The following is a 19,308-nucleotide window of genomic DNA, read 5'->3' as shown; positions in this document are numbered from 1 at the left end:
AAAATGAATTAAATTTAAATTTTTTTTTTTTAATTTCCAGCTGCTCACACTGAAGTTCCACCAACACCAGAACAAATTGTTCAATGGATTTTAGAGCACCCAGATCTGTGTCCACCAATGCCGTCAACGTCTAAAGGTAGTGTATATGATACCGATGGTAGCAGCATGATGAAAATCGGGCGCCATGACCCCGAAGCTGATTCAGACAATGATAGCACTGATAGTAGTGATACTGTAGAAGGATCATCAATACAAGACCCACACCAAACAGGTGGAACAAAATTTGCGACTCGAAGAGATTTCCAATTTGCAGATCAATACGCTATGTATGTAAGAGGGTTGGTGTGCCCAGGAATGACTGTACGTTGTTGTCGAGACTTTGAAGAGATAAAGAAGGGTGACATAGGAACGGTACTCAAAGTGGATACAGAAGGACTACATGATTTAAATGTGCAGGTAAATATGTCAGCTGCACATGTTTTATATATCTGTTTAAATATATATTTTGTTCTTTTTGTTTGTCGCATAGGTTGATTGGCAAATGCATGGAGATACTTACTGGGTATGTTTTGTTCACATTGAGCTTCTTGAAATGCCTAAAGAAAAACCAACTGCGTTCGACCGAGGAGTAATTGTTGTTGGTTCTCAAGTTCGCATCCGTTCGACTCCACGATATAAATGGGGCTACATAACACGAGGGGCAATTGGAACGGTCTCCTCTGTAAACGGCAAAGATGTAACTGTGGACTTTCCTCAGCAATCAAATTGGACTGGAAATTTAAATGAAATCGAACTTGTAAATGCCGCCAGAGATGGACACATGAATAGTGGATCATCTGCTGTGTTACATGGACCACCAACTGATCTCATAGAGGACTGGTCACGTTGCATTCGATCATTGACTGTGTCCTCGAATGAATCGTTGGCAAAGCATTTGCTAGACAAAAGCTCTAACTGCTGGCAAAGTTCTTCAAGTACTCAGGGAAAACATTGGATTCGTATTGAAATGCATGAAAACGTTCTTATACATAGCTTATCGATAGTTGTCAATCCGGCAGACTGTTCACACATGCCATCCCTGATAGTAACGCGTGTGGGTGACAGTATCCCCAATCTTAAAGAATATAGCTGGGTCTCCGTCAAAAATAGTGATGTGAATGTATCTTTAATGAACGATGTAAGACAATATTATCAATATGTTGAAATTGTGATAAAACATTGCCGAAACAATGGAATACAATGCAAGGTACATGGTATCAATATAATTGGACGTCGTCGACAAACCGATCTAGATCTTATGCTTATGGATGCTGCTTTTTTGGCTTGCGAATATGATAACTTGTCGAGTGAATCAAGCTCTCTTGCAAATTATTCAGACGCTAAGTCATCACAAAACGAACCACCGTGTACGGTCATGGTGTGGGGTTTAAATGACAAGGAGCAACTAGGTGGTCTTAAAGGATCTAAAGTTAAGGTCCCTACATTCTCACAAACACTTAGCCGTTTGCGTCCGATTCATATTGCTGGTGGCTCTAAATCTTTATTCATAGTATCACAGGATGGTAAAGTGTTTGCATGTGGTGAAGGTACAAATGGAAGATTAGGCTTGGGGCATAATTGCAATGTTTCGGTACCAAGACAAGTCCCAGTACTACATCAATATGTAGTGAAAAAAGTGGCAGTGCATTCTGGTGGCAAACATGCCCTTGCTTTAACATTGGATGGAAAGGTATTCTCGTGGGGCGAAGGAGAAGATGGTAAGCTAGGACATGGCAATCGTTTGACCATGGACAAACCGAAAATGATTGAGTCGTTGCGTGCCAAGAAAATACGTGATATAGCATGTGGATCATCGCATAGTGCTGCTATTTCTTCTTCAGGTGAATTATACACTTGGGGACTGGGTGAATATGGACGTTTGGGTCATGGCGATAATACAACTCAATTAAAGCCAAAACTAGTGTCTACTTTAATTGGAAAACGTGTTATTCAGGTATGTTATTTATTTTTTTTATTTAAAAGAGTGGGTCTGTCGTAGTAGGGGACTAAATATTTTCAATGTGTCCTATCAGGTTGCAACTAATTGTTCAACCCACTCTTAGGTAATTCCAATTAAAAAGTTTCCTTTACCAATTATCTACTCCTCTTCATAAAATGTTTTTTTGATAAACTTGTTAACTATCTGTTCATCAGGTTGCTTGCGGTAGTCGTGACGCTCAAACACTAGCTCTTACCGAAGATGGAGCAGTCTATTCTTGGGGTGACGGTGATTTTGGTAAACTGGGACGCGGTGGCTCCGAAGGTTCCTCAGTGCCGCATGAAATTGAACGATTAACTGGAATAGGCGTAATACAAATCGAATGCGGTGCTCAATTCAGCTTAGCACTCACTCGAACCGGAGAAGTTTGGACATGGGGTAAGGGTGATTATTATCGCCTTGGTCATGGTAGCGATCAACATGTAAGAAAACCAGCTCCTATCCAAGGATTGCGAGGAAGAAAAGTAATACATGTTGCCGTGGGTGCTTTGCATTGCCTTGCTGTCACAGACAGTGGACAGGTGTTTGCCTGGGGAGATAATGACCATGGACAACAAGGATCTGGAAATACAGTGGTGAATAAAAAGCCTGCTCTGGTTATTGGCTTAGATTCTGTATTTGTTAATAGAGTCGCATGCGGAAGTTCGCACTCCGTTGCTTGGGGTCTGCCACAATCACCACCAGAAGATGAAAAAAAGGGCCCAGTGCCTTTTGCCACAACCAAGGACCCACTTGGAGGTAGTAGCTTGGGAATTTATGATTCTGAGTCCTCGCCATCAACCTTGGCTTCGTTAATAGGCAAACAGCAATACAAATTTTCATTGAGCGAAACTCTTCTATCGCTGGAGACATTTGGGGCTCGACAAACTGCACTAAACTATGTATTAAATGCAATGAGTATTCTTCAAGCAAGGCAGCTAATTGTTGCTGCTTTAACCAGTCACAGCAAAATAAATTTAAATGAAAAAATGTCCAATGAAGTGGAACAATCCGAAAGTATAAAAGATCCAGAAAGAGTAACAAATCCTAGTGTAGTCACAAACAACAACAACAATGAAGTCATTGCTCAAGGAGGTGGAGAAGCTCCTGCCGATGCTTCTGATCCAGCAGTTCATGAACCATCGCCAGAAGCGGAAGTTGTACCTGCACCGGCTGGTCCGCTAAGTGCGTTTCAAAGTTTAACAGGATCCCTATCACTTTCGGCATCAATATCAAGTAATGCTCCTCACAAACATTCAAAAATGTCAGCAAGTGTAATGTCAGTGATGGCGGCGACAATGACTCATCATGTTGAGATGATTGCCGAGTCAAGTCTTACAGGATTAGACGATTTCACTTCTTTGTTGGGAGAGGCAGAAGCCAAGAGTCTGGTTGAACTATTAAAACTGAGTGTTGCTGGCAGAACCGGGCCGCAATCTACATCGCAAACCATTGCAGACACTTTAATTGCTTTAGGATCGAATTCACCTGTTATTGGAGCAATGCTTCTTGAAACATGCATAACCGAACTTGAAGACCTTTGCACTTCAAGACATTGTTTGGGCAAAATACCGAAACCGGTGATGCAGGAGAGTAGCCATCCCTATGTGGACAATGTAACTGCTTTCGGCCATGTCAAAATTCCGGGTGCCGAAGTTCTTCGTCTTGAATTTGATTCCCAATGCTCTACGGAAAAACGCAACGATCCACTTGTTATTATGGACGGATCAGGACGGGTTATAGCAACTCGTTCTGGTCGTGAGTTTTCGCAGTGGGCGCCAGAAATCCGAATTCCAGGAGACGAAGTGAGGTGGAAATTCACAAGCGACAGCTCTGTCAACGGCTGGGGATGGAAGTTTTGGGTTCATGCTATAATGCCAGCTGCTTCAATGCAAGAAAGAGGATCTGATCGTTCTATTTTATCGCAACCTTCAATGCCCCTGGTTATGGCACTTTTAGACTCAAGATTAGGACCAAACAACAATAGCGTTTTGTTAAGACTTGCTGCTGCATTAGCAGCATGTGCCCAACTTAGTTCCCTAACAACTGCACAACGAATTTGGTCGTTAAAGAAGCTACATTGTGTCCTTACTTCAAAACACGCCCCAAAAGTATTAGATCCCTCTCTAAATCCTATTTTAATGCCATTGATTCCAGAATTCCTACGACAGTATGAATATGAAGAGCCCCAAGTGCGTGGTGGAATTCACCTCATGCATTCAGATTACTTTAAGACCCTTGCTGCATTGGCGTGTGACATGCAACTTGACTCTGTATTACCACCCGCCGATATGCATAAGTGGGTTTGGTTCAAACGTTATTGCATAGCTGTTCGAGTAGCACAATCGTTAATAAAGCGAACAGAGCTTCCTCGTGCGTTTTGCCTGGAAGTGAAAAAGAAATTTTCCGAAATGATGCCACCACAAAATGCTTCACCATCAACCTCGATTATGATGAACTCAACGACTTCCTTATCATCGAGTACAACAAGTAATGCAACACCAACACCTCCACCGTCATTGCAGCAGCAACAACTGCCGCCTACAACAACCGCTTCAATGGTCAATTCCCTCACACCAAGCACAAGCAATTTAATTCAGTACATAGACTCGGTAATGTCCTTGTCGATGCACGACGTGGATCAAAAGGTTGTCAATGAACAAACGCAATTCCTCCATGAAGATCATACTCTATTCAAAGCTGAACATGACAGCCAGCTTTTACAGTGGTTGAATCGACATCCGGAAGATTGGGCTTTGTCGTGGGGTGGAGCCAGCACGATCTACGGTTGGGGTCACAACCACAGGGGGCAGCTAGGAGGTCTCGAAGGAAGTAGAATTAAAGCTCCAACACCATGTGAAGCTTTAAGTTTATTGCGTCCAGTACAGTTAGCTGGAGGGGAACAGACCCTCTACGCTGTTACGCCAGATGGAAAACTCTTTGCAACTGGTTATGGATCCGGAGGACGACTAGGAATAGGAGGGACTGATTCCGTCTCAACACCAACATTGGTAGAGTCTTTGCAACATGTTTTCGTTAAAAAAGTTGCTGTCAATTCTGGAGGCAAACACTGCCTTGCCCTAACAGCAGATGGAGAAGTCTATTCCTGGGGAGAATGCGATGATGGCAAACTAGGACATAGCAATCGAATGAGTTACGATAGACCGAAGTTGATTGACGCGCTATCTGGGATTGGAATTGTTGACATTGCTTGCGGCAGCGCGCATTCAGCTTGTATAACATCATCTGGACATGTTCTGACGTGGGGAAAAGGTAGATATGGCCGTTTAGGACATGGAGACTCTGAAGATCAATTGCGCCCAAAACTGGTAGAAGCTTTACTTGGATACCGAGCTGTTGACATCGCATGCGGTTCAGGAGACGCACAAACTTTATGCATTACTGACGATGATAATGTTTGGAGTTGGGGTGACGGCGATTATGGAAAACTAGGTCGGGGTGGTTCCGACGGTTGTAAGGTACCAACGAAGATTGAAAGTCTTTCTGGTTTGGGAGTAATCAAAGTTGAGTGTGGATCACAATTTTCTGTAGCGCTGACACGATCTGGAGCTGTTTACACATGGGGTAAAGGAGATTATCACCGTCTCGGACATGGAACTGTAGAGCATGTACGAAGGCCAAAGAAAGTGGCCGCTCTTCAAGGAAAAAAGATCATCTCTATAGCTACTGGTTCTCTTCATTGCGTTGCATGTAGTGACACTGGTGAAGTATACACTTGGGGTGATAATGATGAAGGACAACTTGGAGATGGTACAGTAAGTGCTATTCAAAGACCAAGGTTGGTAACAGCATTGCAAGGAAAGCATATTGTTAAAGTTACATGTGGATCAGCCCATACACTTGCTTTATCAACGTCACAGTTAACAGAAAGAGTTCGTCCGCCACCAAACCCGCCTTTAGAGTATGATCTTGTAAGAGATCTTCCGGCGGAGGCACTTCACGCACGATTAGTTCTTTTGCATCATTTCTCTGAGCTTGTTTGTCCATGTCTAGCAATGCTTCCCATTTCTGGTGAATTAAGCTTAGGAGCATTGAAAGATGTGCTTGTTTACACAATAAAAGAAGCAGCTTTCCGAAAGGTTATTCAGACAACAATGGTCCGTGACAAACAACATGGTCCCGTAATCGAATTGAATCGCATTCAAGTCAAACGTTCTCGAAATAAATCTGGCAACGGATTAGCTGGTGTGGATGGAATGAAGAGCGTTTTCGGACAAATGGTGCAAAAATTGCCTTTATTAACTCAAGAAGCACTTTCGTTGCCACATCGAGTTTGGAAAGTAAAGTTCGTAGGAGAAAGCGTTGATGATTGTGGAGGAGGATACTCGGAGTCTATAGCTGAAATGTGCGATGAGTTACAAAACGGTAGTGTTCCCCTTCTTATTAATACACCAAACGGAAGGGGTGAAGCGGGAGCTAATCGTGACTGTTTCCTCTTGGATCCAATGTTAACATCAGTGCTGCAGATGAACATGTTCCGGTTTTTGGGTGTGTTGATGGGAATTGCTGTTCGAACTGGTTCGCCTTTAAGTTTGAAGTAAGTTATTGGTAAAATAAATTATTTAAACATTTTTATTGATACGCTTTTTAATCTATGTTCAGTATGGCCGAGCCAGTATGGCGCCAATTGGCTGGAGAAAATCTTCGGGCTAGTGACCTCACGGAAGTTGATCGCGACTATGTGGCCGGACTTCTTTGCGTACGCAACATGGAAGATGATCCAAAAGTTTTCAGCACTCTTGAATTGCCATTCTCAACGTCGTCGGCCAAGGGCCACGAAGTGCCTTTATCCACACGATACTCTCGTATTACACCTCAAAATCGCCATGAATACGTGCGACTCGCGTTAAATTTCCGTCTGCATGAATTTGATGAACAAGTGAAAGCTGTTCGCGATGGAATGTCCAAAGTGATACCCGTCCCACTACTTTCTTTATTTTCAGCGGCAGAATTACAAGCGATGGTTTGTGGATCACCTGATATTCCGTTGGGATTATTGAAGTCTGTTGCAACATATAAAGGATTTGATCCGAATTCAGCGCTCGTTTCATGGTTCTGGGAAGTTATGGAAGAGTTTTCTAATCAAGTAAGTTGTTCGAAGTGTGTGGGTTTTTTTTTTTATTATTTGTACACAATTCATGGAATGCTTTCAGGAACGATCGCTATTTCTACGTTTTGTATGGGGTAGAACACGATTGCCAAGAACTATTGCCGATTTTCGAGGGCGCGACTTTGTTTTACAAGTCTTAGAGAAAAACCCCCCTGACCATTTTTTACCGGAAAGCTATACATGCTTTTTCCTTCTCAAGATGCCACGGTACTCGTGCAAGGTGAGAAAATATTTGTTTGCTATTGTTTAATTTTTCTTTAAATAATGTTTTCTTTAAATTTTTTAGGCTGTACTTCTTGAAAAGCTTAAATATGCTATACATTTTTGCAAGAGTATCGATACAGACGAATATGCACGCGTTGCGATGGGCGATCCCACCGAAGCAACTGGCAGCGAAGACAACAGCGATTTGGAATCTGTGGCTAGTCATGATGCTTAAAGACAGCTTTAAATGTAGGAGATATTAAAAGAAATGGTAAGAATGCAAAAATATTACGACATAAACATTGGAATACTAGGTGAAAAATTGTTTTTTTGTTGAGCTAGGAAAACCAGTTTAACCCTTTGTTTTTTTTTATTTTGTTTACGCAAAAGTTACAAAAATCTTGAGAAACGAAAAAATAGTGATTGTACTAAAAATAACATTGTATAAGGAATGTTTTGAGCTGAGAGTACATAAACATTGGAATACTAGGTGAAAAATTGTTTTTTTGTTGAGCTAGGAAAACCAGTTTAACCCTTTGTTGCCGGAGTAAGTTTTTTTTTATTTTGTTTACGCAAAAGTTACAAAAATCTTGAGAAACGAAAAAATAGTGATTGTACTAAAAATAACATTGTATAAGGAATGTTTTGAGTTGAGAGTACAAAAGTTGAAGTCCATTTTTTAGTAAAAAAACGAAAAGATTTAAATGCACGTTAGAACCAATGTGTTTTACCAAAAAGACTTATTAACCTAGTATTTAGATTGGAAAAGCAAATTTTCTGATTAAAAACATGTTTACATAGATTGAAGAACCATTATTATCATTCTCTTTCAGTGTTACATTTATTTAGTTTTGTAGCTCTAAGTTTAAGGCTGCTTGTTAAACTGAAAAAAAAACCTTCACAACCAAACCTTTCAACTAAATATTAACTTCTATACAGATATTAAATTTTTTGTTGGTCGTAGTACTCATAATGCAATAGCTCATGCACTAATTTTCAAATTTTGATAATTGCAACAAAAAATAAAAAATAATTAACAGGTGGTTTCATGCTGAAACCACTCGGAAGTAAAGAGTTAAATTAAGTTTTTGACTCTGGCAGGGGGTTGGTATATTTTAATGAAAATAAAAACTTGCCAAAATCATGGCTGTGAAATTTATTGGTAAAAATAAAAAAAGGGTCTTAACACCAGTAGGAGTAAATCAAAAAATTTGTGTCTGTAAAAATTAATTCTATTTTATTGGAGCGAAGCCATATAAAAACGGAATTAGTCATGGGGTCATATGTGCTAATGGCTCCGAAATTTGAACAGAACGAACAGGATCCACTTCGCTTAATTAATTAAGAGAAAATCACCAAAATTCGTCAAAGCATGGTCTCCAAGCAAATGTAGGAATCCTGATGTTTTAAATAAAAGAGTTTAAATTTCTTAAGAAAAATCATATTTATTATTTTGATTGTTTTAATGTGTTGTACTATTTCACTATTTACATTCATTTTGAAAAAATTAAAGCTTAAAGTTTTTAATTTTATCAATGTTTACCTTCGCCTTTCACGATTAAAAAATCCTTGCATCAGTTTTTGTTTCATTTCTAGCCGATTTTATCCATCTCATTTAGAAACATAAAATACGAAACCGAAGAGCTCATAGCCTTAAATTAACAAAACAAATATAAGAATATAATTAATTTTGCACATGGATTAATTAACTTCATCTGTATGCATGTGTGTATGAAATAATTTATGTGTATGTAATTGCTTATTTATCAGTTACACTCACTCCCCCTTCGTCCTAAATTAGATTAGCGTAGGGATGAAGGCTACCCTGTAACATACTGAAAAATATCCGAAAATTACACGTTCGTGAAACGTGATTTTGCAGGTTCAGCAAGGTGTGTTTACAAATAAATATTTGAATATTATATAATTGGTTTTAAAACCTTTATTACTCCTATTTGACTGGATCAACAATATTTTTAAACAAAACTCTTTTCTTTACAAACATCATAATTTCAATTTTAATATAAAATTTGGAAAAAAATGCATTTACAGATGAATTTAGCTAAGGTGAGAATTCTTTTGTACGTGCTTTTTCAATATCACCTCCTGAGGCCTATTTCTCATCAAGCTGCATCAACTACGTCATCTACATTTACTACATCGACGAACTCAAAAACCAATAACTTAGCCTCATTGAATATCAGGAAACATTCTTTGTGGTCGAAATAATTCATAAATGCTAAAATTTTATAGGACGGACATATTGAAGTTTAAAGTCGTTGATGTAGCTGATGTAATTTGAGGAGAAATAAGTCCCTGATTGCAAGAACTATATAATTCAAGTTTTAACTTTCAAAATTTCTCGACAGAAATAATTTACAGTATTTTCCTGTTGTAATCTCCAAAGCTGTTCGTGCAATATGACTCTCAATCATGCCTTTGGGGTGTAATAAGTTTGCAAGACTGGTAGAGACCTACAATTAGTCCGAATGGCTAAGCAGAAATTAACTTTTTTATGACAATAAAACCCTTGGAGGCTTTGTCATTCTGCAAAAGGCAGTTCCTACCTCTAAAAATTGTTTAGATAGTGGAGATTAGATTTAAAAACCCAGAACTTCTGGCGTGACAGTCGATCAAATATCCTATGTGGGATATTTGTAAAGAGAAAAATTATACAAAATTATATTTTTTTTTTTTTTTCATTTTTAAGCGTTCAGGTACAAAGGACATTGTTGTCTTCAAGATATAGAATAGTTCTTGTATTCAGGTAGTGATATCCCTCTTTTTACAACACACAACTTACCGATCCAATGCTTTTAGAAGATAAAACCATGAAATTCATACCATTGAGATGAACGGATTTCTGAGATCTGTAAATTGCAAAGCTTATATCTTTTATAAGTCTTACATTAGCTTGGGTGTTGCCATAAAATAAAATTAGTTCCCAATTACACATGTAGTATGATTCAGACATTTGAGCAGCCTTTTTTTGTCGAAAATAGAATATAACTATTAAAAAAAAAAAACGCTCTTTTTCACAAAACTTACAGCATCTGTACAGCGTTGACCAAAAGATCCAATCATCAAAAACTGCAAACATATAGATACCAACCAGAAAAAGTATCGAAATGTTTCGAGGCTAAGACCATTCTAAAAATATTATTTTTTAAATTATGTTATTAAGTTGGTCATTAATAAATATTTTTTAAATTTTACCCTTTGTAAAGCAAATGCAACCGTGCACATTAGAAACACTCCGAATAAGACCAAAGAAAATATTGGCAAACTAAGAAATGACTGAATCTCTTGCAAGAATCTAAAAAAAATCAAATACAAATTTTAACAATACAGTTTGAATGACATAAAAATTTGAATAAATTACTGGGTCATATAGTTTTCGAAAATAAATAAAATTATTTGCCACAAATATTAAAGTCAGGGAACACTACAAAGCCATGCTTTAATTGATTTTGTATTAAATCTGTAACGTTCTATATGACTTCAAATAAAATCTAAATTTAGATTTAGATTTTATTATTATATAGAGATTTGTCTCTTTTCTTTTGCTCTTACTTACTTATCCAGATTTTGTTGTTTCTTTATAATAACTTTCAAATTGGCCCGAAATATATTATACATTTCATCAGGTTTTTCTTGGTTAAGTGATTTGAAACTTTTTAATGACTTCTCGTATAATTCGCTTAAATCCTTATGCAACATTTGATACCTTGCTGCACAGTGAGTGAGTGTTGATCCCACAATAAAATCCTCTGCAGAAATAATGCAAGCCGTGCAGAATCCCACATAGCCTGTGTAAATAACTGTAAATGCATATTTCCAAGGCTCCTGGGCATCGTAAAAAAATTCCATTTTTACTAGATATGGCTTTTCATTAGACCTTGGATCCCTAGCTACCTTAATTGCTGCACTAAGGTAAATGAAAAAGAGTGTTAAAAGAAACGACCAAGTCATAAAATAAACCAATCGTAAACTATTTTCACAACTAGTGTGTAGTTTTTCATTCTCTGTTCTGAAAAAAAAAAATAAAGTTTATTATACGAGTATTTAACATATCTATGAGGCGATTAATTTACTTTTCGACATAAATTTTTTTGTAAAATTTCTGCAAAACATCCCTCATTTGGTTGCGACGCAAAATCAAATGGAAAACTCTAACAATACCCTGTGTTCCTATAATAAGTGCACAAAGTCCTTCAGCTACTTGAGATATGTCTTTTTGGTTAACTTTGATAAAAAGATACTCAGCATAAAAAACTGCGAAAAAACCTGATAGTAAAATCCAAACTAAGCAATTGACTATAATATTTTGATATTCTGGTGAGTCTTCGGCTAAGGGCCAGACCCAATTGAATTTCAAAAGCCAAAACATTATTGAATTAATACGCTCGCCTCGAGAAGTAGTTGGAATAAAGAACTTCATAATGTTTTCAAAAGGGTTTTCGAATCAAATGTTTTTACCTGTCCGGTTTTAATTAGTTTTGATTTTCTCTCAATCTTACCAACTGAAGATAAAATTGCATTTTCAAAGTGATTTATAGATGTTTTGAGAAACGATGTTTTATTAACCTGAATATTACCACGACCTGACCTTGTTTTTATAGTCAACCATTTAATTGCAAGGCCTAAGGTGTAATTTTAATTAAAAATTCTTAGAAGAACCAAACACCTAAACGTTTGGCAATAATTGCAAGTCATTGAATAATTAGATATACAAGAAGTAACAAACCAATAATTTGGTTCTAAATTGACCAATTTATCATTTACAAACAACCGTCAACAACGTTTTCTTACATCAGAGAGAATAACCACCAATTTCGAAAAAGGGCGTTGTGGAAATAAGGATTAACAATAAAGTTCTGTTATGCAATTTGATCTATTTTTTTTGCAGCAGTATAAATCTCTAAAAAACAAGATTAATCTACATTATATAAAAGATAGAGCTTTTTTTCCTACTCGAATTTTTAATGCGATTTAATGGAAGTTTAATGTGTTAATAATTGCCCATGAAAAAAATCTACTTTAATGAGAGTCGACTCTTGAAAATAAATTTTAAAACCAGAGTCGACTCTTTGATAGTTTTGAAAGAAGAGGTCTTACTTTATAGACCGGGCGGCCACTGCAGAAAAGCTTAACTAATCGAGCTAAAAGAAAATTCGAATTGGAAGTGAAACAGGGCTATTAGTAGTTATATCAGGTCTGCTCTTCTTCATCCTGGTACGATTGGCGTGGTAAAGTTCATTGTGCATCTCATAGAGATATTCGCGTCCAAGTAAAGGTGATATGTATTAGCTGTGTTTTTTTTGGCATTGATATCCGTATCCCCAGTTGGCGTTTACATGCATTACAAAAACAAAACTCAGCTGCCGATAGGAATATTAGCTAAACCAAGCTGCGGATAGAATTTGGCGATGTGTATAAGTTTACGTTTTTCTTTCTCCTGGTGTTTTTGTTCAGTGTTGATAGTTGGGAAATAGTACTGCGGAGTAAAGGAATTTTGTTGGTTTAAAATCTAAGATAAAACTAAGCCCCTTCCTGTTATTCAAGTTTTTTAAGGCATTTATTTTAGTTTTTTTTTTTATCTATACAATATAGGTATTTTAAAAAATATAAAAATACTAGAAAAGATTAGACAAAAGATGTGATGCTAATGTTATTAATATTGGAATTAAAGATTCAAAAACTTGAAGGAACGTTAGAAGTGGAGAACGCTCCTCACCTTAAAACAGGCATCATGACAAATTTTCTAATTTTTGACTGGGAAGACCTCTGGTTTTCAAACGTAAGTGTTATTACTTTCAATTTAAAATTAAAATCGCCATATAACTCGATAAGTACAAAGGGGGGCGCAGCGTATCTTTTTTTTCCTGAATAATTCATACTTTCGCATATAATTTGGGTCGTTCTTCAGAAACTACACGGTTAAAAATTCTGGAGTATTTTTTAATATTATTTGGGTTACATATAGGTCTACACCAGAAATGTATTAAAATTTAATACATGACAAATATTAAAATTTTTTTAGTTAATACAAAATGTATTAAAATTTAATATAGCTGTTTTAAAATAAATTACAATTTATATTAGAATTTAATACAAAATGTATTAAATTTAAGGTATTGCATATTAAAATTTAATCTTTTTATATTAATTTCTAATAAGAATTTTATTAAAAGTCAATACAAAAATATTTCAATTGAATACCAAATGTACTTAAAGTTAAGTTCTTTTCCTAAATTCATTACTGAAAATAAATATCATAAATAATATATTAATGGTGATATTATTTTATTTGTTTCACAAACTGTGGCATGTAAAATCTTACTGCCGATCAAAATTCATCTGCAATGTATGCATTTTGCTTCGAAAAAACACAAAGCGCCTTCAAATTAGTACAAATTTACTGTTTTTGATTTAATTTTTTTTTTTAGAAAAGGTGCCTCAAACAATGGATTTTTTCTTTTTTTAAATGGCTGCTGGCGTCCACAGTACACATAAAAAGGTAATATATTCCGAAATGACATTATTCGCCAAATTGTCAAAACATGGAAAAAATCAATTTGGCGACCAATGTCAGCTACCGTAATTATTTTAATTACCGACGAAAAACGCACAAAAACCAAAAAACCACGCACACCACGAATTTTTAAAAAAATATTCACCATTTTCCGCGAAGAAACTTTGTTTATTTTTAATTTATAATTTTTTTCAAATGACATTTTATAAATTAAATTTCCTGTTAACTGCTCTTGAAATATAAAAATTAAAGGCAGACCTGACACGTGTACTGTGGCGTCGTTTGATTAAAATTTAATATTCTTGTATTACAATTTAATACTTTTTATATTAGTTTTTAATAAATTTGTATTACATTTTAATACAATTATATTAAAATGTAATACAAAAATATTAAAATCTAATACAGTGGTATTAAAATTCAATACAAGATTAGAATTTAACCCACGGAGGTTATTTTCTAATAATTTTTGTATTACAAAAAATAAACTTAGTACCTACTTTAATATTGAAATTTAATACAAAAAAGAATAAAAATAATTTTAATATTTTGGAAGTATTAAAATGTAATATTTTTTGTATTGAAAATTGCTTAAATACAAGAGCTGTATTAAAATATACTCCAGAATTTTTAACCGTGTATCAAGCTTTTTCAAATATATCGTTTTGTATCTTTATGTTAAAGACTTAAATTTCTTTATTATAGCGATATAATTCCTTAACTCATCGACACAACAAGACTTTATGAAAAAATTCGCTTCTTAAAAGCGATTAACCTTAAAACAAACTGTATTACAAAACTGACAACCCTTCACCCGAAAAGCCTTTGAGCTTGGGAAGAAGATATTATTACCTTTAATTTGACAGCAATAAAGGCTTTTAGCTCTATGAGATGCACAATGCACTTTACGACGCCAATCGTGGCAGGATGTGGACGGGAAGACCTGTGGTTTTCGTAACTACTCATAGCCCTCTTTCACTTCCAATTTGAATTTTTCTTTAGCTCAAAAGGCCGTCCTGCCTATTAACTTTAACTAACTTAAAAAGCACCAACAGTTGTTTATATTTTTTACAGTTGAGGTTTTTAAAGAAGAATAAAAAGCAAAGAAAAAAAAACGTTTGAGGAAGAATAAGATCAAAGATTAGGATACGAATATCTTCCAAACGGTTAAAGCAATCGATTTAATACCGAGGACCTTTTTTGTAGAACGTTCGAGGTCATACAGAATACGGTGAATTAGAAAATTTTGAAAAAGGAAAAAATTTTCTTATAATTTTCTTAACTTTCCTCTCGGATATCTTTCAAATCGTTAGATTAATGAAAAAAGTTTATGGTACCTTTTTTGTGGAGCAATCTGTTTTTAACAAAAATATGTTTGATTACTATAATTTTTCAATTTGTTATAAAAAAACGAATTTTTAATGATTTTCTCAAACTTTGGACCTCGAAAATCTTTAAAACGGTTAGATAAACGAAAAAAGTGTATAAGCTCTTTTGAAGAGCATTCATTTTCCTACAAGAAGGGGAAGTGGGGGCAAGACCGCTCCTTTAGCTCTTAACTATCTTAAAAACCAATAAAAAACATCTTGTGTTTATGCATTAACTTTAATGTTTTTTGTAGGAAATCTCATCATTAAAAAAAAAAAATTTTAAATACTGAACAAAAGATAATACATTTTGAAAAAACATCTAACAAAAACGGCCTTGCCCCCACATGGGGGCATTTAAAAAAGTACAAATTTCTTTTCACACAAAACATGACGATTTGATGAAAAATCAAAAAATTTACTATAACTTTTCGAGATTTTAACCAAACTTGCTCCACTTACAGAAATAATCGACCTTACCAGAGGCCATTTATTTTATATTAAAAGTAATGCCAATTTAATATTTTTTCATACAACATAAAACAAAAACGGTCTTGCTTCCATAGGCGATCTTGCCCCCACTTCCTCTACATGTTAATAAATTTGCTAAAAACTCGATTGATATTTTTTTATTTTTTTAATATACAATTGATGTAAAAATGGAAAACTGGGTCCGCTTAGGAAATTTCCATTAATTTTAAAAGCTCATATTTGGTGAGTATGTAATGTTCTAGAGGTGGTTAGCAATCAATTTTTTGGAGTATAAAATCGAAAAAAAGGTATTCGATTTTTTTGACCCACCCTACCGTTCATATATAGCAATGCAATAGCAACAATAGAGTTTCATTTTCTTTCAGTCTGTCCGTCCAGCTCTACATATTTTTACTGCCGAAATTGGTGGACAAATTTTCTTCAAATTTGGTACAGATGATTAAGCTTTGTACATATAAAAATCAAAGCAAATTTCAATACAACTGCATTTTTAGTTTTTCTCAAAAAAGTGAAATTTAAAAAAATGCCACTAAAAAAAATTCTTTCTATCTATGTCGGCTCTTCCCGTTTAATAACCAAAATTCTTTTAATCTTATACAGGGTGATTCAGAAGGAATGTGCCAAAAAAAACTAGAGCGTGTAGGTTAAAAGTAATGCCAATTTAATATTTTTTCATACAACATAAAACAAAAACGGTCTTGCTTCCATAGGCGATCTTGCCCCCACTTCCTCTACATGTTAATAAATTTGCTAAAAACTCGATTGATATTTTTTTATTTTTTTAATATACAATTGATGTAAAAATGGAAAACTGGGTCCGCTTAGGAAATTTCCATTAATTTTAAAAGCTCATATTTGGTGAGTATGTAATGTTCTAGAGGTGGTTAGCAATCAATTTTTTGGAGTATAAAATCGAAAAAAAGGTATTCGATTTTTTTGACCCACCCTACCGTTCATATATAGCAATGCAATAGCAACAATAGAGTTTCATTTTCTTTCAGTCTGTCCGTCCAGCTCTACATATTTTTACTGCCGAAATTGGTGGACAAATTTTCTTCAAATTTGGTACAGATGATTAAGCTTTGTACATATAAAAATCAAAGCAAATTTCAATACAACTGCATTTTTAGTTTTTCTCAAAAAAGTGAAATTTAAAAAAATGCCACTAAAAAAAATTCTTTCTATCTATGTCGGCTCTTCCCGTTTAATAACCAAAATTCTTTTAATCTTATACAGGGTGATTCAGAAGGAATGTGCCAAAAAAACTAGAGCGTGTAGGTTGGCCAACAACCAACACTGTGTCACTTTCTTGTTTCCCCATTTAAGTCTGAATGTTAAAAAAATAATAGACGATTGGTTAATGTTTCTTGTTTGAAACTGAGAAAAAGAAAAATAAGCGTATCACAAAGAAACGTAAAACAAACGGGAGTCCTGAGATTGTTAAATCAAATTCTCACGCTAAAGGCAGCAAACAAATTACACCACCACCAATTATGATCTCAGGATTTCCAATTTTTGGAGATCTTAAGAAAATAATAGAAAAATGTACTAAAAAAGCTTGCAAATACACATCGTACAACAAAGACAACTGGAAAGTCACAGTCGAAGAAGCCGACGAGTATAGATCTGTCACTGAAGAACTGAGCAAACACCAAATTTAATGGCACTCATATGAGAACAAAGCTACAAGGCCAATAAAAGTAGTAGCCAGAGGTCTTCATTCCTCGTGCTCTCCCGAGGAAGTAGTGGAAGATCTTGTACAAAAAGGCTTCCAAGCCCTTGATGCAGTCAATCTATTTAAGAATGAGACAATTAAAAACTCCTCTGGAGAATCGACGACAAGTAAGAGGTTACTACCTTTATTCATGCTAACTTTTGACAGTAAGCAAAGTGTCGAGGAGATTTATAAAGTAAGATCAATCTTGGGCATAGCTGTTAAAATTGAACCACTCCGAAAATCTAAAGTTGTTCCGCAGTGCAAACGTTGCCAAGCTTTTGGTCATACCCAAAAATACTGCAACCGCGATTTTGCTTGTGTAAAGTGCGAAGGAAAACATGCAACTAAAAATTGTCCGATGAGCAAAGATCAGAAAGCAAAATGTGTGAACTGCCAGGGTAATCACCCGGCAAGCTATAGAGGCTGCCCAGTTGCCAAAAAATTCCAAGAGTTCAGAAGCAAAAATACATCTGCTAGAGACAAACCCAGAAACACAGTAAATACCGATTTAACTGCTGAAAACAATACTAAGAATGAACCGCCTAAAAAAGCTGTTCAAAGTAAAAGCGATGAAAATAAAGCCTATTCTCAGATTCTAAAAAATGTGCGGAAGAATGAGGAGACTTCCATAAAAAAAAATGCTACACCTCATTCTCCAAAGAATTAATAAACAGGATTTGAATATCAAACAGTTAAGCTAAAAAGTCGCTCTTAAAAAACAATGATGGACAGAACACTTAAAATCGCTACATGGAATGCAAACGGTTTTTTACAACACTTATCCGAATTAAAAATCTTTTTAGATCTAGAACATATAGATATTTGCCTGGTGTCCGAAACTCATTTCTCCAATGGGCAAAGTCTAGATAATGTAATAGAAAACTATTCATGTTACCACGCTTCACATCCAGCTGACAAGGCAACAGGTGGATCGGCGATTCTTATAAAAGAAAGCTTAAAACATTATGAAGAAACCAAGCTTACTAATGAAAATATGCAAGTAACAACTATTAGTATTGGTATAAAAAAGAAAGAGTTTAAGATAGCAGCTATATACTGCCCACCAAAGCACTCCCCGACAGAAGATGACTATACAGATCTATTAAATCTTCTTGGGCATAACTTTCTTGTTGGTGGAGACTTCAATGCGAAACACACCCATTGGGGTTCAAGACTTATATCAACAAAAGGCAAAAGACTTTTCCAAGCAGGCCGTAAATACAATTGCGAATTCTATTCCCCCAGGTCGCCTACTTACTGGCCTTCCGATACTAACAAAATACCACACCTTATTGACTTTTTCGTAGCTAAAGGAATCAAACGAAATCACATTAGTGTCGAAGGTAATTATGACTTGTCATCAGATCAGTGATTCTATCACTAAGTGAATCGGAAGTAATAGAAAAAAGTAATCCAAAGCTTGTGAATAAGAAAACAAACTGGAGTGATTTTAGAGAAAGTCTTTTAAGTTTTATAAATTTAAGATCTCCCATGGATACAATCGAGCAAATTGACCATGAAGTGGAACAATTTATTGCTGATGTGCAACAGGCCGCTGAAGAAAGTACTCCAACATTTTCTAAAAGAAGACAAAATGAAAGAAAATATCCTTTAGAGATAAGAGAGTTAATAATAGAGAAAAGAAGAGCTCGAAGAAAATGGCAAAATACTAGATTTCCAGATGATAAAACAACGTTTAACCGTATAAGCAACAATCTTAAAAAACAAATTTATAAATTCAAAAATGATTCACTCAGTACATTCCTAAAGAATTTAACGACTGATGCTTCAACCGATTTTTCGCTATGGAAAGCAGCCAAGCGCCTGAAAAGACCGCAGTTACTA

General features: G+C 35.4%; 2 protein-coding genes across 5 annotated transcripts in view; one reads left to right on the top strand and one right to left on the bottom strand.

Moving 5' to 3' along the window:
• LOC129911054 (probable E3 ubiquitin-protein ligase HERC2) overlaps window positions 1-19,308 on the top strand; it is a 71,001-nt gene that overhangs the window by 44,617 nt on the left and 7,076 nt on the right. For 3 of the 4 annotated variants that reach the window (XR_008771592.1, XM_055988696.1, XM_055988694.1), the window contains exons 8-13: window positions 41-456; window positions 530-1,993; window positions 2,194-6,575; window positions 6,641-7,124; window positions 7,192-7,368; window positions 7,435-7,623. Coding sequence is in view for 3 of the 4 variants with exons in the window: in XM_055988696.1 (XP_055844671.1) it covers window positions 41-456; window positions 530-1,993; window positions 2,194-6,575; window positions 6,641-7,124; window positions 7,192-7,368; window positions 7,435-7,587 (7,076 nt within the window). In the remaining variant the exon portion in view is untranslated. Of the gene's footprint in view, window positions 1-40; window positions 457-529; window positions 1,994-2,193; window positions 6,576-6,640; window positions 7,125-7,191; window positions 7,369-7,434; window positions 7,624-13,801; window positions 14,011-19,308 lie in introns of those variants that run through there. The other variant, XM_055988695.1, reaches the window with a different exon arrangement.
• Window positions 8,830-11,921, bottom strand: LOC129911066 (uncharacterized). The gene is made up of 6 exons (XM_055988722.1): window positions 11,447-11,921; window positions 10,930-11,382; window positions 10,569-10,668; window positions 10,401-10,502; window positions 10,156-10,335; window positions 8,830-9,004 (listed from the first exon to the last, which is right to left on the bottom strand). The coding sequence occupies exons 1-6, from the start codon at window positions 11,791-11,793 to the stop codon at window positions 8,945-8,947; spliced, it is 1,242 nt and encodes a 413-aa protein (XP_055844697.1). The 5' UTR covers window positions 11,794-11,921; the 3' UTR covers window positions 8,830-8,944.

The sequence above is a fragment of the Episyrphus balteatus genome, chromosome 2 (genome assembly GCF_945859705.1).
Source record: "Episyrphus balteatus chromosome 2, idEpiBalt1.1, whole genome shotgun sequence".
NCBI classification, from domain to species: domain Eukaryota; kingdom Metazoa; phylum Arthropoda; class Insecta; order Diptera; family Syrphidae; genus Episyrphus; species Episyrphus balteatus.
This window is presented reverse-complemented; position numbering and strand designations above follow the sequence as displayed.